Source organism: Erythranthe guttata, chromosome 6 (assembly GCF_056151865.1).
Source record: "Erythranthe guttata isolate IM_541 chromosome 6, IM_541, whole genome shotgun sequence".
Taxonomy (NCBI): Eukaryota; Viridiplantae; Streptophyta; class Magnoliopsida; order Lamiales; family Phrymaceae; genus Erythranthe; species Erythranthe guttata.
This window is the reverse complement of record NC_142538.1, coordinates 6,661,995-6,683,969: the sequence shown is the minus strand read 5'-3', so window position 1 is coordinate 6,683,969 and position 21,975 is coordinate 6,661,995. Positions and strand designations below refer to the sequence as shown.

Here is a 21,975-nt window from a genome sequence, read left to right as displayed (position 1 = left end):
AGAGTATTCCATATAATGTAGAAGATTCTTCGAAATTTGACATCGCAATGATAAACATGTAAAAAGATTTATGGTTGAGAGGAATGATTGTAATTATCCAAAAAAGAAGGGGGGTTTCTGTAATATGACCATACGTCAGGCAGCGGCGGACCCAGGAATTATTGGGTGGGGGGCTAAAAAAAAAAATTTGAACTAAAAGGATACTAAATTTGAAGTTTGGGGGGCTAAATGGTATAAATCAATAGATAAATAACATAAAATATTAAAAATTTAATAAAAAATAGGTAAAAAAAAATTTTCTGCAGCGGCGGTATACCTTGGGTCCACCCCTGACGTCAGGGGTGATTGTAATTTACGCTAGAAGTTTAGATGAAGGTTCAATGACAATTCGTTGTGCCACCGCAATCTTTGAGATTTAATGAAGTGATTAGCGACACAGCACATCACGTAGAGGTGAGATGTGGGGCTCTTTTGTTTGTTCTGGCTGCGCCTTTGGGTTCATGAATCATTTATTTAAACTGCTTACATTTTAATTATTATACTACTATTTATGGAAAATAACTTGACGAAAATAATAGATTGGAAAAAAAGCTGATGGAAAATAATTGTCAATTTATAAATATATATTCTATATTTTCTGTCATTTTATAATTCAAATATCGTACCAATTAAATATTTTTGATCGAGCTCTTCTATAGTCTCCATGCACTAATAGTAATCGAGGGTATTTTGGTCTTTCTATATGTATTTCTCTAAAATTAAGATGCATTCATTGAGATTCTAAAGATTTATCTGTCTTTTTTTAGAATTCGTTTCTTTAATAATAAAAAAGAAATTAACTAAATAAATTATTGTGCATTATACTTAATATTAGTTTTCATTATACTACTTATGATTATTTTTAATAATAAAAAAAGAAATTAACTAAATCAATTTCATTATACGTAATATTATTAAAAGTTTCATTATAAGTAGTCTATTTTACATTTCTAATTATTTTTTAGCCCCAAAAAAATTTAAAAATTTAATTTTTGCCCCAAAATAGTGTTTTCCGTTACTTGCTAACGGACATGTAACGGCATGGACCAAAAGTGTTCAAAATTGAAACTTGAAGGTGAACTTTGTTTACATTGAAACAAGAGGGACCAAAAGTGAAATCGAGCCAAACATAAGGGACCAAAAGTGTAATTATCCCTATTTTTTGCGATTATACACTTATTAACTCTCTCACACTATTTCTGAATTAATTAGTAAATAATGGTTGTATCAGTATCTATTTTCCTAAAGTTACTACATATTTATTGAGATTTTTAAAATGTATGCCAAGGAGAAAAACGACATATATTACTATATCAAAGTTATTATCATTATTTCATTGTAGATTGAATTAAATATTAATGGTGGCACAAAATATTAATTAGAAAATAGTACATAAAATGATTGAGATAGTTTGAAGAAAAATGGCATCTAATGAGTTATTAAATGTGCAAAATTTATTTGAATTTTAACAATTTTGAGATTTTATGCAAAATTTTATGTCAAAATCAAAGCAAGAAAATCAGTTACAGTCTTCATCTGCAACCGAAGAGAAACTCGATAGATAAAGCCAATCATTGCCAACTCATAGAACAAGGATAAAGCTTATGAATATTTTATTTAAATTTTGTCCTTTTAAAATACCAAAATTTTCTTTGTTCATTGTACTTAACAGAAAATCCAATCTCAAAGTATAATTAAATAATAAATAATGACATTTTAATAATTCATATATATACATGTACAATGTTTAAGTTAAATCATTTTTTTGTAAATTAATGCTAAGAGAATTATGACATGTACCCCTCAATAATAATGTTGGCTGATCTTGATATATCCCAATAAAAAAAAAAAACAAAAAAAAAAACTTTATAATAATTCGATTAGTGCGAAAAAGAACAAGTAATTAACAAATGATTAAATTAATTAGATCTATTTATTGAAATAAAATATGTATGACGAGAAAAAGGCAACAGCCTGGATGCACCCTTTGCCCACTTGAGAAAAGTGACAATTACAAGTCAAGTTGGTATCGACAATTTTAAATATTATTTATTGGTTGGAAATTAAATTAGGTGGCTCAAAAGTCAAGCCAAAGGTCAAAAAGTCTTGTCACGTGCCATCATTAGCTACTGTAATTTGAGATTAATTATGGTGATTTAACATTTAATCAAGTTGTTTAGTCAGAACGTCTCTCTTGTGAATATTGAAGGCTAATTCTTATCTTTCTTTAATAAAAATAAAATAAATAAATATATATATAAAAAAGAAATAAAAATAAAATAAATAAATAAATACATAAAAAGGAAATATGTATACGGTTTAAGAAAACAAAATCATTCGGTTTAATTGCTAATGAATGACTTCTTTTCAAAATTAAATCTAAATCCTAAAAAAGGTTAGTAGATGCTCTTGTTAATCTCATATGATCAAATGCACCCTACACTCATTGAATTGAATAACTGAAATAGTAATAGAGAAAATTGATAGGTCACAAAGTAATTTTAATATTTATTATTTTTTCATATTTCACAATGTTACTTTCTCTCGAAACCCCTTAATCAGAGTATATCTCGACGCATTTTTTTTTATTCATACGATAACATGTTTGAGGTAAATTTTATATTTTTACAATTCGTGAATTACGTATATCTCAAATAAAAAACGGTTATGCTATTCCGTCTTGTTCAACATGGATCCCGGTTTTCGGATTTTCTTTTCTCTTTTTAGTTTCGTGTTGTTTGACACGGAATCCGGACATGCAAATAGGGATTCCGTGTTGGTCAACACGGGAGAAACAAAAAGAAAAACTTTCGAAAAAATGAAAACCGGATTAATATGTGTTATTTATTCAAGCTTGAATGATGTTATAGCAAATTAAATTCGTTTTGTAAAAGTTTTTGAAAATATATTATGAGCTCATTTTCAGTATATAAACATATATTACAGATTTTGTTTGTACTTTACAAATAAGTTGTTGTAGATTATAATCTCAAAGTATATATATAAGTATATATTTGCAACAACTTTTTTGGTTTAAAACTATTTTTATAATTAATGAAAATATCCACTTGAGATTTCTAATATATTCTATGTTACACCGGCTGAGATACGCCGAATAGATTTTTACCATTCAGATACACACATCCATATTGATGTGTGTAGATCAACTGTAAAAATACACTCGCAGTAATTTTCACCGAGTACTACATAGAATAACCAAGATAGTGCTTTTTTTTTTTAGTGTTATCCACTTTATTATGAAATTTTAGGCATTTTACAAAATAAGTTGAAAATTATAGTTTGTTTTCAAATACTACAACTTTTAAGTTAGCTAAATAAAGATGTTTTTTTTAATATTTGCAAACAACTCAACCTTTAGAAAATAGTTATCTTAAGTTTTATTCGATCACCAATTTCTACTTTTAAAAGGGTCATCTAATAAATTATATTAAATTTATTTTGATGTGTAAAATCCGTACACCTTATACAATTAGGTGTGGAAATCGGAATGGAACTTCTGAATTCCGCAAAATCCGACCCGGAAATATTTTAATTTGAAACCATATTTTGCATTCCCATTTTTGATATTTCCAATATTTTTTTGGAACGAAAGTGAAGTTGTATATAATATTACCGGAAATTTCGATTTCTGATCTAATTTTAGTTCCGAATATTTTGATTGTTTTCGAAATATATAATATAATTTTATGATATATTTTTTTTTAATTCCGTAATATAATGTATGTTATGCTTATATGAAAAATATGAATATCCAACCTCCAAATAAACTAAAACTCTAAAAAATATTAATTGGTATCCGAAACTCTTTGTTGTTCTTACATTGATTTTATTTATTGCAATTTGATGAAAAAAAATTGAATTTTCTTGGATTTTGCTGGAAAATTCCAAAAGGAAAATAATAAAAAAATTATGAAAATACCCGTTATATTTGAATTTGGAACAAGAAATTATTATTTAATGCAATTACCAAATTGAACCCAATAAAATTAAATAAATGGACAAATTATATGTTAATCAAATGTGTGAACTTGACGTACGGTACAAGAATTTATCCTCGATATTTTAGTGTTCAGACTTTAGATGTTGTTAATTTATTCAACTTGGGCATAGATCATCCAGACCAAATAGAATTTAATTAACGTATAAATACAATTAATTAACGTATAGATACGTGTCAACATGGAGTACTGATTATTAACAGAACAATTCTTCACTTCAAATTCACATTGAAACCATAGACAACTATTTTAAAATTGAATTAAATTTTAGTCATTTTTTAATCTATTCAAACTACACTTGAACGATGTTCACACTTTAATTACTTACTAATTAACTCATAATAAACCTCTTGTATTAGTTAATAAGCATTTGAAACTCATGTGCCTGATCAATTCGGATGGTTACATATTTGAAATTATATATTTTTTTTTAAAATTATTTTATATGAAGAAAACTATTTAGTTTTTCTTTGCTAATAAAAAGAAAAAAATATGGACAAGGAGATGCACATTTAATATAATTTTATTAAGATAAACTTTGTTTGATTTTTTCTCTAATAATTAGACCAGGTTTGAGGTTTTCTTGTCTTTATATAGTTTTGGTTGAATTTTATTAAGGTCTGTGTATAATATCTTTATATGACAAATCTGTTTTGTAGATATTATACCGATGAAATACATTGGTTGATCTTGTACCATTAATTTACACATAATAAAACACACATACAAACATGTGTATATATACTTAATGAGTGTTAAATTGTATAGATAGTATAAAATCACTCGATACTTTTCATTAGGTGTAACATCTACCTAACAAATTGGCGACAAAATTAGATATAACTCGTGTCTAATATCCCTAAGTCCTAACAATAAGTTCGCGAATGGTCATTCCCATGTTCGTCTCCAAACATAAATGTTCGGTATGGGATCCATTTTCCAAATATGTGGAATAGTCATATATATCCTTCCCATTTTATTAGGCCTTGTTTGCTTGTCCTTATTGGATTATATTGGATTCAATGAGATTGTATTAGTATCTCACTGACTAACTAATTATTTAGTTAATAATATATTTGATTCATTCGATCCAGTATTGTATTAAATTTGTTAAATTCTTGAATTCAATGCGAAATGTCTAAACAGACTTTCAATTAACAAAATTAACATATTATTTTAAGGATTAAATCATCTTTTTTTATTACCCCTTACAAAATTAATAGCATGGGGGTGCTATTAATTTAATCAAATAGTAACATTTTGAAATTATGAAACTCATGATTTTGTCTGATTCTACACGAAAATTGATGTACTAATTTTATGTAGAATCGGGCGAAATTAGTAGATTTCACAATCGCTTTTTTTTTTATTCGTAACTTACGTAAAGCGTCAATCATAAAAACGTAAAACTTGCCTCCAATTTGTAGTCATACATGTCGGAATTTGAAAAACAAAATCCAAGAAGCCGAGAGAGTTTGAGTTTTTCAATTTTAAAAAAGTGAATAAATGTGTATGCAAGTCCAATTTTGTGTATGCACAAATCATTTCTAAAAGGGTAAGTTACATTTTTCCCCTTGTACTTTGGTTCAGTATCACTTTACCTCATTATATTTTCGATTGTATCGATTTGTCCCCATATACTTGAAAAATTGTCTCAATATGGCATTCGCCGTTAGTTTTCAGACCTTTGAATAATTATTTAAATTGGGAAAGGTGGTGTTTTAGTAATTTTCAGAGTTAGATCAAACGGTAAAATGTCTGAAAACTAACGGCGAAGGCCATATTGAGACAGTTTTTTAAGTATAGGGAGGCAAATCATACAATCAAGAGTATAAGGGGGTAAACTGATACCGAACCATAGTATAAGGGGAAAAAATGTAATTTACCCTTTCAGAAATAATTTGTGCATGCACAAAATAGGACTTGCAGACACATTTATTCACTTGGCGTTTTTGTAATTTCAGAGTTTACATTAACGGTGTTAATGTCAAATGTTTGACAACTAACAATGAGGACCATATTTAGACAATTTTTCAAGTATATGAGAGCAAATCGATGCGATCGAGGGTAGAAGGGGTAAAGTGAAACCGAATCATAGCACGGAAAAAGTGGAATTTACCCTTTGAGAAATTACAAACATGTGGAATATAAATATCATATAATAATAAAATAATAGAAAAAACAATAATATAAATTATAATTAAATTTATCCACTACCTGGTGAGGATGCTTCTTATCTCCTCCTCGGAACCCTCCTCTGAAAAGTGAAACCTCCTCCCACAAATTTCCAATCCTTATATAAACTCACCTTCTTCTCACTCTCTTTTCCACTCAATCCAATTCATTCATTCTTTCGAATTCTTTGCCAATAAAAAATAATTCTACACACCCTTTTGATCTTCTTCGATCCCATACTCCAAAGTTTCATCAGATATAAGCTGAAACCCGAAACCCGAAACCAAAACAATGGCTTCATCCGATTACGATCACGATCAAAGCTCAGCCCTCGATAGCATACGCCAACACCTTCTTGATGATTTTGCCTTCATGGAAAACTACTCTCCAGATTTTTCATTCGACAATCAGTCGCAGATTTCAAGAACTTCCAGCTCTTCTTCTTCTGAATCATCATACTTTGAATTTGACACAATTAAATCACCGACGAATCAGAAACAGAAGAGCTTCTCCGAGAGGAAGCCTTCCCTGAACATAGCCATTCCAAGCAGCAACTGGGTTTCCGGTCAGAGTTCCGGCGGGGAGATGGTGGTGGCGGTTGAGCGATCACCGGTTGCTAAAGAATATTCCGGCGAGAGGAAGCATTACAGGGGCGTGAGGCAGCGTCCTTGGGGTAAGTTCGCGGCGGAGATACGCGACCCAAACCGGAAGGGGACCCGGGTCTGGCTCGGGACCTTCGACACGGCGGTGGAGGCCGCGAAAGCCTACGACAGGGCGGCGTTCAAGCTGAGGGGCCGTAAAGCCATACTGAATTTCCCTCTCGAAACCGGAAATTTCAACACTTTGCCGGGAAATGAGGCGGCGGCGGCGGCGGTGGTTGGAGGCCGGAAAAGGAGGAGGGAGAGCGGCCGCGTAGAAAGAGAGGAGAAGCTAGTTAAGAGGGAAGAAGTTAAAAATGAAAGTGATTTCACGGCGGCGGCGGTGCCGTTGACGCCGTCATATTGGGCGGCGTTTTGCGACTGCGCTGATGGGAATGGGATGGGTATATTTGACGTTCCGCTATTGTCGCCGTTATCTCCCCATCCAAGTTTCGGTTATTCAAGGATGATGGTCCTATACCAATCCTCATTAGGAGAGTTGGTACCTAGCCTTTACCAATAGGGTAACGGTCTAGGGTTCGAGTCCCCCCTCCCCTATTTCCCCTTGTAATGGACTTGAATTTACTCAAAAAAAAAAAAAAAAGGATGATGGTCCTATGAGGCGTATTACGAAATTAGATTTAGACTCAAATGCACCTGACTTTAAAAGTTTGGGGTGGTTTTTCAATTTAAAAAAGTCTGTAGGAGGTAAAGAAGATTAGTCATTTGTTTATTACTTTTGTACGAGATCGATGCACGTTTTTATGGAAAATAGTAGCAACTTTCTTGTTTCTTAATCCAACGTCTAATTGTATTTTTATTTTATTTTAATTAGCTTTATAAATTGGTCTTACAACATGCACTCCTCAAATGTAATACTTTCTAAAATAGGATTTACTTTTTTAAATAACAATATATTCTCTAGTTAACCAAAATTTATCATAATGAATTGATGTATGTTACGCTATATAGCACGGATACTTCAATTTGTTAAAGTATTTGCGTTTCAAACAGGACTTGTGTTCTACACTTGAGAATACCTGACATACACCTTATGAGTCATTTTGCAATTTCTAAATTTTCGAATATTTTTGTTGATTTCCTAATTATTTACATGATTTAATCATGAATTGTAAATTAATATTTGATAATAATATTTATTTTTAATATATTTGTACGAAATATATTAAAATAATTTTTATATAAAAAAAATTATATTTGTTTATATAGTATATTTATAATATACTCATATACTTTTAATATTTACACATTTCCGCAATTTCCAGTATCCCTATTTTTTGGACATGTCGTTTCCCTGTATTTGTTTCCCTATTTTTATGTATTGATGTTTCCGTCATGCTGAAATGATAAAAATGTTAAAATTGTTTGAATGTGAGTGATAAAAGGTGTGTTTATATATTGAATACAATAATTATTAGAAAACAAATTAAGTGGTGTATTTCACTAGTATAATTTGAATAATGGTGATTGATAATTGACATGAGAATTATATATGGTGATAATAAATAAAATCATTTCAAGATTTAATGGTAGAATAAGAGAGTATAATTTTATAAATAATATGATATCAAAAATAGGATTTGAGAAGTGAATTTTGGATTTAACCCTTGGATAATAATTTGAAACTCATCAAAATAAATAAATAAAAACGTAATTTCAAATAAAAGATAATTAAAATCATTGTGAAAATATGTTTGCACAAACTGTAAAACTTGTTGAAACTTACTCTTGAATTGAAATAGAGATGAACTCTGATGTTACAATCTTTGCTAAAGTCAACAATTGACTAATCGAACAATAAAATGAAACCGTTACTTGTGATGTCATGTACAAGAAATTATGTATATCTTTCTACTCTAAAATTCAAAGTAGAACAATATGGTTTGAAATTCAACCATTTATTTATTCTCTGTTTTGTTTCATATTCGATCAATTTCGTAATTTTGAGAAAACGTGGGCATGGAAAACGGAATTGAGAACGTGTACGTAATTGAAAAAGAATTATGGATATTCAGTAAGTCGATATTCTTTCATGTCATTTTTCTTCCAACTCTTCAACCAGGGGCGGAACCAGGATTAGAAAGTAGGGGGGGCTGACTAAAATTTCGGGGTTCGGGGCAACGCCCCGAAAAAAATTTTAGGTTCGCAAAACATTGAAAAAATAGGTTTATACTGCGAAAAAAATTACGACACATATCTATAATATCATATATATCTATAATTTATATAAAATTACGGAGAATAAACAAAAAATTTAAGATTAAGATACATATTTACAAAATCTTTGGGGGGGCCAAAAGTAATATTTAAAAAATATTAGGTCAAAATAGCTAAAAAAAAATTTTTTTTTTTTCTTGGGGGTCAACTGCCCCCCCTGCCCCCCCCTGGTACCGCCACTGTCTTCAACCATGTTATTTTATTAGAACCGTACATCGTTAACAGTTAACAGTATGAGTTGATCGAATTTGAAATATAATTAGGTAAAATTTTGAATTTCATAGATTAAATCTAGTTATTTTTAAGTTTTTGAATTTTTTATTTTGTCTGTTTTTGCATTTAAACAGGCACACGATGCCCATAATTGCACGTCGTTCAAGCGCAAGTATGATGCATATTTGTGCGTCTAATTCAGGCGCAAAAAGTCAGGTACCTCATCTCAAGTAGGCGCATCATGCTATTATTTAAGCTCGGTTTAGGCGCATAGTAGCCATTATTCGATTATGAACACGTACAAAAAAATTAATTTGGTGTGATTGCACGACACTAAATCATTTCAGTATTGGGGAGGTGATATTCGCGGTAGCAAAATTACGAATGTCGTTTTAAAAAATCCACTCTCTATCTTTCTTTCTCTCTCTACAATTTTAGCTTTTATATTAGAAATCATTCCAAAACTCATGTTATTGTAGCCATTTGCAAAAAAAAATGAGTCAATCGAATGAGGATCGAGATACGGAATCCAATGAGGTAAAATTTGTTCGTTTTTGTTCTTTAAATCGCGAAAACGCGACCCACGACCAATTTGGACACCGAAAAATACGTTTCACGCCCAAACTGGGCGCAAAAAAACTCGATTCACGCCCGGTTTGGGCGCTGAAAAGTACTTCCCGCGCCCGGTTTGGGCGCGCGACACAGCTTTCCGCGCCCGGTTTGGGTGCGAGTGCTGACTGTGTTTTAATAAAAAAAAACAAAATTGTGTTGCAACAAGGAATCGAACCCGGGTTGTTGCAATACAAATGCCTGCTTGCTTAACCAAGTCGGCTACTGCCATTTTGATAAATGAAAATTCTTATTTAAATATAATTATTTATTTCATTATACTGGGCAAAAAATTAAGAAATACGCGTTACTACAAAGACTCGAACACGGGCCTATTGTTTGTTAGACAAAAGACCTAACCAACTAGGCTACAGCATGTTTATGAAGCAGTACTTATTTAAATATAATTAGTCATTTCAGGTATACTGGGCAAAAACAAAAAATTGAACCGGACGACCGGTCCAGAACCAACGTCTGGACCGGACGCCCGAATTAATTTTCCACGCCCAAAATGGGCGTGAGAAAGTTGTTTCCACGCCTAAATCAGGCGTGGAAACTGCTTTTCCACACCCATTTTGTGCGTGAAAAAATCGAAAACCCAACACTAAAAATAGCCATAAATCGCGATTTTCAGGGGATTTTCACATGATTAACCACAAATTCAATATATATAACTATTTTAGATGATTAATTACCTTTCAAATTGACGAAATTTTCTGATTTTGGAGGATTTGTGAGAGAGGTTGAGGGTTTTTGTGAATTTTGGGACTTTTGGGGATTTTGGGGTTTGGGTGGAATTGAGGATTTTTAGAGAGAGAAAGAAAAGACTGTTGTGAACGACATTCGTAATTTTGCTGCCGCGTAAATCATTTCAGTATTGGAAATTATGAAGAACGTGACTAATCTTGATTTGGACGGGAAAAAAGAATATCCAAAGAGGAAATGGATTGGTGGGTCAAGAAAATATGGGGCATCCAATTAGAATTAAAGATCTAAACCAACAAAAAAAGGCCTTATCTTCATTTCTTTGCATGAACCTATTGAAATATGGTTAATTTACTAATTTTTTTATCTTCAAATGCATGTACATAATTTGCTTCAACCACATATATAATACACAAATTACCATTCAATAATAATTCAACAAAGAATTAAATTAAATTCACCTTGAATACAAACCTTAATTATGCAGATCAAATATTACATTCGGTGAAATATATCGAGTGATTATGCATCATTAATCTACATATAATAACAAACACACATGTGTAAGTATATGATGCAAAATACTCGTTACTTTTCATCAGGTGCAACTTCTCATTGGCCGAAATAATATATATACGTAAAATAAAAATAAAAGAGTTACTCGGATTAGTTCAATCATTCAACGATATGAACTATAAAATTCTGAATGTCATAGCAATAAAATTTATATTAATTAAAATAGTACATTAATTAATTAATTAAAAACTTTGGATATATGTATATTTGATTGGAGAAAAATAAATCCAATTGAAATCTTATCATGGTTTCATCAGGTGGTAGTTTATAACACAGCTACCTTAATTAATATCGATCTGTTTCTTGGTGGTCCATCAACTTCTATATACTCCATCGATATAATCTTATCTTATAATTATGAAATCACCCCCACCCCACACCCACACCCCCCCCCCCCCCCCCCCCCCCACCCCCGGTCCCCTATTTGGCAGCCGCCGCTAGAAACAAAAATGTCCATTTCATGCTAACTAATATAATTTCATCCAATTCATTTGCTTGCCATTATCCTACAATTTTTACTATATTATATTGTTAATAATAAAAATAAACAAGTATATTATAATTTATATGTCTTGATATATATATATATATATATATATATATATATATATATATATATATATATATATATGGGTCATTAGCAATACACCTCTCCTATAAATAAAAAATAGTGATAAATAAAAAATAGTGATATGTCCATGCCATAATTCTTCCTTTGTGAAAACCCCTTAGAATATTTATTTCCAATTTTACCCTTATACTACTTTTTTTAATAATTATCTATTACTAACAAAATTCCTATTAATAAGGAAACTAAATCCCGCACGTTTTTTATTATAATTATCTACTATTTACAAATTTCCTATTAATGAGGCACCTAAATCCCGCTAATTAGGATTAATTAGTATAATTTATCTCAATTATTTATTTTTTCTCTCTTTCCATAATAACAATTTAATTCCAAAAAATGTGCTTCCAAATTCCTAAAAAATTGCTACCAAATCAAAAGAAAAATATATTTTCGGATTTTATTTTTTTTATTTTTTATTTTTATATTATTTTCGGACTTTATTTAGCCATTTATTATTTATTTTTATTTTTAATATTTTTACAACCCGAATATGACTATAGTTGAATATGATTATATGTGACTATATTAACTGTAGTCATATTCTTTCTTTACATTGTTGTTTTTTTTTATTTTGAAATTAAAAATTCCGATTATATGGCATAGTCATGTTTACCAAATCATATAAAACAACGAATATTCCCTATTGTTTACGAAAACAATCCAATCAATATCCACACAAAAAATCAATTTGAATCTACTTACTAGAAGTCAACTTGAAAACGAGAAGATAGATTATATTCAACAATAGTCATATTCATATTCGAAAAATACATAAATATGACTATAGTCATGTTACTGCTGCTGTTCAGATCTGGAAAAAAAAAATCAAAAGAGAGAGTGGGGAACAAACAAGAAATTCATAAATCACTAATCGAGTAAATCAACAATAGTCATAATTATTAACAGAACAGTGAGAATATGACTATTACGTGAGTCATATTCAGTAAGTCATATTCAGTAAGTCAGTAAGTGAGAATATACCCTCGCCATATCCATCAACATTGTAAGTCATCGATACATCCCTCGCATTCAAACTGCACCACTTATCAGTGACAAAGCCAACGAGATCTTCATACACAAAAATCACCCTGACATATTTTCACCCCAAACGAGCCCCCATACTTCAACACAATCATCAAGGTTGACGACATGCTGTGCAGCACTACACAAAAAAATGAGAATGTGACTACTTCTGATGAATAAATATGCACTACTCTGTAAATGCAAATCACATAATATTATGTGAATTCAATTCAACCACAATAAACACATTGAAACTTACACTAACATATCAAGTAACGCAAAAAATAAATTACAAAAAAATTACACTAGCGCATCAATTAACACAAAACGAACAAAAGATTTACAGAATAGTCACAACGTGACTCTGTGTAAAACGGAATAAATTTTTCAATCAGTAACGATCCTTTACACCAATTAAGACGACCCAAAAAGAAACATACACTAATTGTCCCATCTTTATCAAGCAATTAATCAACTGTAAAAAAAATGGAAATTTTACTAGAATCTCATATTTCCCCCAATAATTAGACCTAATTGGGAATATAACAAAGGCCCTAAAAGCAAAAATGAAAATAATGCTCATTTCAACCAGAGAATGGAACCTAAACGAGAAGTAGTGATGGTTACTGTATTATCTCTCTGAATCTGGACTTTCTTGAATGGTGCAGAAGAATCAGAGTCAGTGGCCATTGCACGAACCTGATGGAGAGAACCGGAGGGAAAGAAATGTGTTCTTACGCAATAAAAATTCGGTTCTACATACACACATATCTGAATACACACGAGAATCACGTCCGCCTATATCCGCCTATAATAAAGGGAAAACGGTTATGGAAAGATATCGTGATTAAATATTTGATTTATTATAAAAAAAACTGTTAATAATGGTACTTATGTCTTATTATGTTTAATTGATGGGGTTTCACTAATTAAGTTTGGGAAGTGGGTTTGTACAAAAGTCTTAAAAGTCAATTGGGTTTTACTCATAATATTTTCCATTTGAGGGGGGATTGCATATTTCCCATATATATATACACTACAAGAAAACCGGCTTTTAATAGCATAATTCTATAGCGTTTTTTTCATTAGTGCTATAACAACCTTTTTGATTAAATAATTCGTTAATAATAAAAATAAGAAACGCTATGGTATATATGTATTTCTTTTTGTCGGTGATCTATATATTAAAGCGGGTCACTTGAGAACTTTTCCTGTTCTCTTTCTCCCTGCCCCCATAGTTCAAAACCTCTACTCCGTCCTCTGTGAAACCGCTGCCTCCATCAATATCAAATCGGGAAACTCTCTATCGAATCTCCAAAAACTCTCACTCGACTCTCTATCACTCAACCGAATTACAGGGAATTCTCTCTCGCCTCTCCATTTTACAAGGGTACACAAAATCCTTTCTAGACGGCAATTTATCAGAGCCATCTTCCCGATTTTGTTTTCTTTATAGCCGGTAAATATCAATATTTGTCTCCTTGTGTGTATAATTACCCTTATTTATTATTTTTTTAACCCTAGTTTCAGTTAATTGAATCTTTCTTTACTCTGTTTTCTTCTACGATTTTTTGTATTATTATTTAGTTACCATAAGGGATAGACAAATAAATGGGTAATTTTTGTTACAGTAGAATATGGATAATTATTTTTGATTAATTGGTGCACACATGAGTGCTTCACTCCAAAGTTAAGCAAATATGAAAATAAGAGTATTTGTTTTTATTTGCGATTTGTGTACATAAAGAAATCAAGATTTTATCACGCTAGAATATGGATAGTTGTTAGGAACAGTTCATCCATACTTGTGATTTTTGTATAAGTTGGGGATGGTATTGCCAAATTGTTGGCTTTGAGGATTTTCAGCGTAAGCAACATAATATGTTGATTGACATAATCATGTATCTAATCTATTTAATGAAGAGTAGCTTAATCCGTGTATCCAAAGCCCGTTCGATAATATACTTCCAAAGTCATTGCATTCAATAAAAAAAAATCTCAGGGAGTTTCATATGGGGTGAGGATAAGTATCTATCATTCTATAAATTTTGAAATATTATTTTCATTAGTTAACTACATCCAAATCTCTGGTTTTAGGTCAATCAAATTGAAGAAGTGGATAAGGCATCTTGAAAGGTACTTCTCTTTTACTTAAATAATAAAGTCAAGTAATGACTCTTTACATGAACGGTTGTACGAATATATACATTAATGTATACCGGCACCTTAAACTGAAAGTTATACACACACATATAACATACAGTCATTAGTAGTAGTGCTTGAGAATTTATTTACAAACTATTTTACTTCATTTTACGTTGTGGTAGAGACTAGAGAATGTACATATTTCACCAACTTGCTCTATCACGAATAAGGTTCGTATTTAATTACTTCTTGTACTTCATTCCTTAGATAGTTTCAAATATTACACAATGTAACAATTTTAATAGTTTGCTTAGTTTATTGATTGTGGGTGACTATTTCGACTCAAATCTTATTTGCAAGTTAGTAGATTGGAGTGGAACAAATGAAATAGTTGAAGAAGGATGTGTGATATCAACTGATCCAAAAGAAGTTGTCAGTCGAATTTCACTTGGACCTAATGCAATGTAAGTTTTGGTTGATATTCAAATTAAACCCATATACTTTTTGTGGAGGCCTACTGTATATGACTCGTATTCAACAAACTAAGGGTATGACTATAGCCTATCCTGCCGAGAGGTTTATTCGGTAAGTTTACCAATAGTCTAATGAATGAAACAATCATAATTTAATATGATTTATTTTTTTACATGTCAATTTTGTAAAAACTAGTTATGACTGATATGCACTTATTGTTTGTTGGAACAAGTGCGAATTGATTGATGAGAGTTAAGAAGATGAAGTGACTGCAGAAGAACTTTAAATGCACAAAATGTTTGGCTTTCACATAGGTAATATTTTATTTTGTTGAGCACGTGAAATTGGTGATTTGATGTTTAAAATCCTTTTTCACATTCTTTCGTTGAATTTTTTGAGTTTTAAGTTTACAAGATTAGTGTCTTTAAATAATCAGTTTCATTTTTAGTCATCCCAGCTAGTGTTACTTATGGTTAGGTTATAGAGGTTGCAATATACTTTTTCTGTTTGTTTGGTGCACTTATTTTGTTAGATGATGATTGTGATCTATAAGTACTCATTTAGCTCAATTTAGTTAGGTAGTTCAATCTTCAATATACTGGATACTAGACTTATTCATTATTTTGTATCTTTGTTGTAATATTTTCCAATTGTAATGTAATTTTAATTTTGTTAACAGGAAATGGAGAAATTAGAAGAGTCGGTATGCAATAGAAGCTTGTTTTGGAGAGCTTGAATGTGGATTTTGCTGATGGTTCATGTTTCTTTTTTTTTTTTTTTTTTTTTTGGGTCTTATTTCAAACTACTGCTATTTAAAATGATGTTTTGGTAGTCATTGACTTGAATATTACCGAATCATATTAACGTAATATGATATTCATATTTGATTTGGGTTGTTAATAATATCCTAGAGGTTATTCTTTTATAACGTGTTTTCAAATTCTAAATACTAGCAAACAGTAACATCTAAAAAAATTATATTCCAAAATTTGGGGTATTACTGTAGCATTGACCAATTGCTACGAAAAATATTGCATAGCACTAGATTAATGCTAATGTAACATTACAAGTATAAGAGCGTGGGGGAAATGCTATTAAAGTCTTGCAACTGCACAAACAAAACGCTATTGTTTCACCCTACTGTATGATAGCGTTTTGCAATTGCTATAGCCAGATTATAATAGCATTCTAGAAATGTCATAAAAAACATAACATGACAGTAATTAAACGCTATCGAATGTTTAGTTACCATAGCGTTTCTCAATCGCTATAGTATATTTGAGATACCATAGCGTTTTGTACCCGCTATCGTAGAGATCGGACCTATTATAGCTCCGGCAGACATAGCGTTTTTAAAAACGCTATGGAATCGTATGATAGCGTTTTGTGTTGTAGTTATATATATATATATATATATATATATATATATATATATATATATATATATATATATATATATATATATATATATGCATGCGTGGCTGAAGAGGCTCTATATATTTAGTTATATTTATCAAGAATTAATGATTATAATGTAAACTTTTATTGCAAAGCGGTAAGGTAGTGTGGAATGACCACTTCAACCAAAATTTTAAATTTTTAGTGAAATGTATTATTTAATATTAATATCTTATATTTATCGTTAAGATAATATTTGTTAGCTTAAGTTTTGCAGCAATTGTCCACATGACGGGCCCACAGTAGGACATCGTGGACACTTTTATGTGTTGAATGCACTATAAGATCAGATTTACACATTTATAGACACTAATTAATATTAAGACAACTAATTGCGTCTGAGGCGGTATGTATACTCAAATTGACTCGTAACATTTGAAAGAATTGTTATATTTTATATAAATAAATACTTCAAAACCACTTGATAAACATCTTGCAAAAATCTAGAAGAAGAAATAAAAATCAGGAAAATTGAAATTAAATGGATGGGGACAACACTCTTCCACTTGACAAAATTGGAATATAGATTGGTTCCACTTGCCTCTTTATATTATTACATCAAAACACCATCTCACTTGTCACTAAATATGATGACGTCACCCCTGTGACGCTACCCCGTTTTTATTTTATTTTTATTTTTTACATTCAATTTCACTAACGAGATCCAGTAACATTTCACACATTTTTAACTCCTCTGCAAATTGGAGCTGCGCTGTCGATTTTGGAAAGGAAGATACAATTTCTACTAGAACGATGAATAACATGGGAATTTATGATGGGATAAAAAAAATTAACCAATTAACCTTTTTGTTATTAATTGTGATTATTTATTGAACTTAAATGTTAAATTTGACACTAAAATTATCGAATCCGGCTCATAATTTCAAAATTTTCTCTTTCGAAAATCGTTCAAAACTTGTTTTTCTTCTTTAATTTTTTTCACAAAATCCCACACTTCAAAAATTATAGCTTCCAAATTCAATTTGCACTACAATTTTGAACTACTTCCAATGTAATTGGACGCTTCCAGCTTCAACCTCTTGGAAGCGCACAACCTTCACCACGCATACAATAAAAAACAAGTGCAAACTATCGCAAACATGACATTAACGATACAAATTAGCTAAATTAGTAATAACATTGCATCGAATATAGTTCAAATTTGTGAATAATTATAGTCAAAATTGAATCTAGAAACTAGGGTTTCATACTTCATAGTGTGGGGTTTGAAGAAAGAGAGAAAAATATTTTGGAGGATTTTAAAGAGAAAAATATAAATTTGATTTATACATGAATTAAATTCAGTAATTTTACTGTAGGATTTATTTATTTAATACCCAATTTTAAAAAAAAAAATATATATGTGTGTGAAGCCCGCGTTAACAACACGTAGATAAAGTTAATTCGGCGCATTGATAAATACATTGATTGATGAGGGCCAAGATATTTATCAGACTCATCTCTCTTTATATATTCTTCTTTCATTTTTTCTCACCAAATAAACCAAAATAATAATATTCCCACTACTCCTTAAGTTCTAAATCGAATACCAATAATATAATATTAGATATATTATTATATGTGACATATATCATATTATGATGACGACAACCTCTAATTATAATATTGAAGCCTTAAAGCTGGAGCTCTTAAGCAGATACCTCCTCGAAGATCTCACTTCTCCAGCCAGTAAACCCATTTGGAGCCCCGACTCCCCCTCTTCCGGGTCGGACTTTTGCTCCGAACCGAGCCAACCCGACTCGCCGATTTCCCGTTACTTCAGTTCCAGCCCTGACATCTTCGAGTTCGAAACGAAGCCCGAAATCATCAACTTGAGCCCGCACCCGGCATCCATGAAACCCGTGAAGCCCGAATTACCCGGACGTAGTGACGACCTGATGATAACCGGGTCGGGTATTTCGACGTCGTCGGTGGTGGCCAGGCGGCGCTACAGGGGTGTTCGGAGGAGGCCGTGGGGGAGGTACGCGGCGGAGATTCGGGATCCGACCCGGAAAGGGAGCCGGGTCTGGCTTGGTACTTATGAAACTGATGTGGATGCAGCTAGGGCTTATGATTGTGCTGCCTTCGAGATGAGGGGCACCAAAGCCATTCTTAACTTTCCGGCGGAGGCTGGCAAGTATGCTCCGCCGGTTGCCGTCGCCGGCCGGAAAATGGGAAGTGGTCGGAGTTACAAGGTTGTGCAACCCTCATGTACGTAATCACTAATTAAGTCAAAGAGGGCGTGTATGAATTATAGAATTAGAGATAGTTTATCCACTATTTGCACGTGATTAATTATGACTTCATAAGCATATATGTAAGTACGAATTTATATATAATTGTGGGTTCTTTATAAGAATATATATATATAAACACACACACAAGCTTGTGTTATGAGTAGATAACATATAGATGTAGGATAGATATCTTGGACTTGGGTGGATTTAATTCCAAGTCGTGTATTTTAGACATTTCATATTTGCTATGAAGTTTTTGATCTTTCACAAAAAAGTTAATTAGTTATGAGAATGTTATATATATACATACATGGGTACAATATGTGTGCTTGATTTTGTGCAAATTTACAATTAATAAATATCAAGAGTAATTCCCATTAGTTTATCTATATTTTTGGATAATTTAGTAATTATTTTGCCAAATTTGATTACACCGAAATTTTGGAGAAAATCACTAGTTAATGGCCAAATAAATCGGTTATTAATCGAGTCTCAAAATCAAAGGTCCACTCTTTACAAATGTTTTAAATGGTTTAATCCAAAAAAAATTTAATAAATTCTTATTTTTTGGATTTCCTGATGGGGCCCATATTTAGCCCAAATAAATCAAAACATAAATATTCAAGTCCACCGGCCCATGCTATAAGTTGAAACCCTAGCTCGTGCCTATAAAGAAAGGTCTTGGCTATATGCAAAAATCAGACTCACACAAACACATATCGAGCTCTCAAGCTTCCGACTCAAATTCATAACATATTTGAATTCGAGGTGTTCGTGAGTGGAAATCATTCGGTCGATTCAAGAACAAGCTTTTAAGCCCTTGAATCAATTTTAGAATAGGAGAGAAGAATCAGGGAATTCCCAGAGATTGTAACTCATTTTCGTTTGATTAATAAATATATATGTTCCGCATTTTTTTTTTGTCTCGTTTTTGTATTATATTTTGCAGACTCGAAAGTTTTGTGTGTTAACAATGATATTTGTGGATTAAATATATTGACAGTTAGCACTTAATTCGGATCAATGAGATGCTACATTTGGTGAAAAACACCGGTTAATTTTGCATCATATAGATTTATATAAATAAATATCAACTAAGCACACATACGCATGAGTATATTTGTTATTATATGTAGATTAATGGTGTTGAATCACCCAATATATTTCATCGAGTATAGCATCTAAAAAACCCTTTCGTTATCACATCGAATAGAAAATTATTTGATAAGGAATTGTGTAGCTACGACCATTGTTTGGAAAATGAAAAATAAGTCTATGAAGAATATTCCTAATCTTGAAAATAAAATGTAGGAGGGGACAGCACATGTAATAATTTTCTTGTCCTATGATATTTAATTATGTCTTTAATGATTTATAAAATTATTTAAAATAATTTTATCATCACATAATTAAATATATAATATTTCACATTCATCAATAAGAATAATACAAAATAATCAAATAGGAGATCACTTGACTTACGTTGCCAAGTTGCAAGTAGCTCTCAACTAGTAGGCATACTGATTGTCTCAAATTAGAGGAGGATCATTTGAAAAATGATCAAAATATATATCGTCAAGTTTGTGTAATCTTTGGTAATCATTAACTGATTGTCACATAAAACAAAATCTTTGAAATAGAGTGTGTGACGTTATCTTGTTAATAGTATCAAACTTTTATTTGAAAGAAATAGGCGCAGATATATGCAATCCCATATTTTTTATTAGTTTAAACTCATATAAAGGAGTTTATTAGTCCAAGTCCGAAAATTAATTTAATTTTATTACATCAAGGCCAAAAAAGATAAATGTACCCTTATCCACAAATAATACCCGAATACAAATAAATTATATTTTTAATTTGTTCAAGACCAAAAATTAAAAAAAGAAAAATAAAATAAAAAACAAACAAACAAAAAGAAAATATCACCACTGCCGCAAGACTACCGCCTCCAGACCGCCGCAACGCTGACCAACAAGACTTCCACTGTACCAGCGTTGTAATGTCGATTATTGAGTACAAAATCGGTTTTCGGATACCGATATTTTTCGATTTTTTTCCTTTTTTTTAAACAATATATTATATATTTGGTTAATTGATATTTTTTAAATGATTTGCAGGGGAACCTCAACCTCCTCGTGCCCGCCAAACGTCTCAAACCGTAAACGAAAGGAAGATGCTCAAAAGAGCAAGGTGGAAAAGCCAAAAAAAAAGGTGTGCCCCTTTTAATCCTCCCGGTCGACGCACTCAGATTGATGAAGGTCCTTCTTCAGTACCGATATCTCGTGGTTTTTCGCTTTTTGATTTTTTTTTACAACTCATAATATACACTAACATCCTTAGCTGTCTGGATCTTATAATACAACTATAGAGGTAGTAAGCATAAATATGCATGTTACGAGCACTTGTAAGTAATACGTAATAATAATAAAGGCTACCAACAATTTTAAACGATTGTACATCAATTACATTGTTTCATGAAAAATCTTTTACCGTCTTGTCTTCACTTACATATGTTAAATCTATGAAGGTTTCTTGCAAGGCTACTTCTTGACCAACTAACTTCCTAAACATTGTAATCCTTGATTCCACATCGGAAGTCTTCCAATCATTCATTTTTTCATCATGGTACCGTCGCCAATAATCCGCCATAGGAGGTATAGGACGATTCATTTTAACTCTCACCCAACATTATCGGTATAATTTCCTCGTGTTGTCACTTTAATATAAATGTGCAATTACATGTTTTAGAACCCGTCTTTCCCTCTCCATGGTCATCCTCACCAGCTTTCTTC

General features: G+C 31.4%; 2 protein-coding genes across 2 annotated transcripts; both read left to right on the top strand.

Moving 5' to 3' along the window:
* Positions 1-6,484: 6,484 nt before the first annotated feature.
* On the top strand, positions 6,485-7,668 carry LOC105967777 (ethylene-responsive transcription factor ERF105-like). Its single transcript, XM_088819737.1, has one exon. The coding sequence runs from the start codon at positions 6,525-6,527 to the stop codon at positions 7,392-7,394; it is 870 nt and encodes a 289-aa protein (XP_088675863.1). The 5' UTR covers positions 6,485-6,524; the 3' UTR covers positions 7,395-7,668.
* Positions 7,669-18,346: 10,678 nt separating this feature from the next.
* On the top strand, positions 18,347-19,302 carry LOC105967776 (ethylene-responsive transcription factor ERF104). Its single transcript, XM_012992392.2, has one exon. The coding sequence runs from the start codon at positions 18,542-18,544 to the stop codon at positions 19,160-19,162; it is 621 nt and encodes a 206-aa protein (XP_012847846.2). The 5' UTR covers positions 18,347-18,541; the 3' UTR covers positions 19,163-19,302.
* The last annotated feature ends 2,673 nt before the right edge of the window (positions 19,303-21,975 follow it).

Bases quoted from the DNA above. Each gene is read 5' to 3' on its own strand.
- LOC105967776 (XM_012992392.2), top strand. From the start codon at position 18,542: ATGATGACGACAACCTCTAATTATAATATTGAAGCCTTAAAGCTGGAG.
- LOC105967777 (XM_088819737.1), top strand. From the start codon at position 6,525: ATGGCTTCATCCGATTACGATCACGATCAAAGCTCAGCCCTCGATAGC.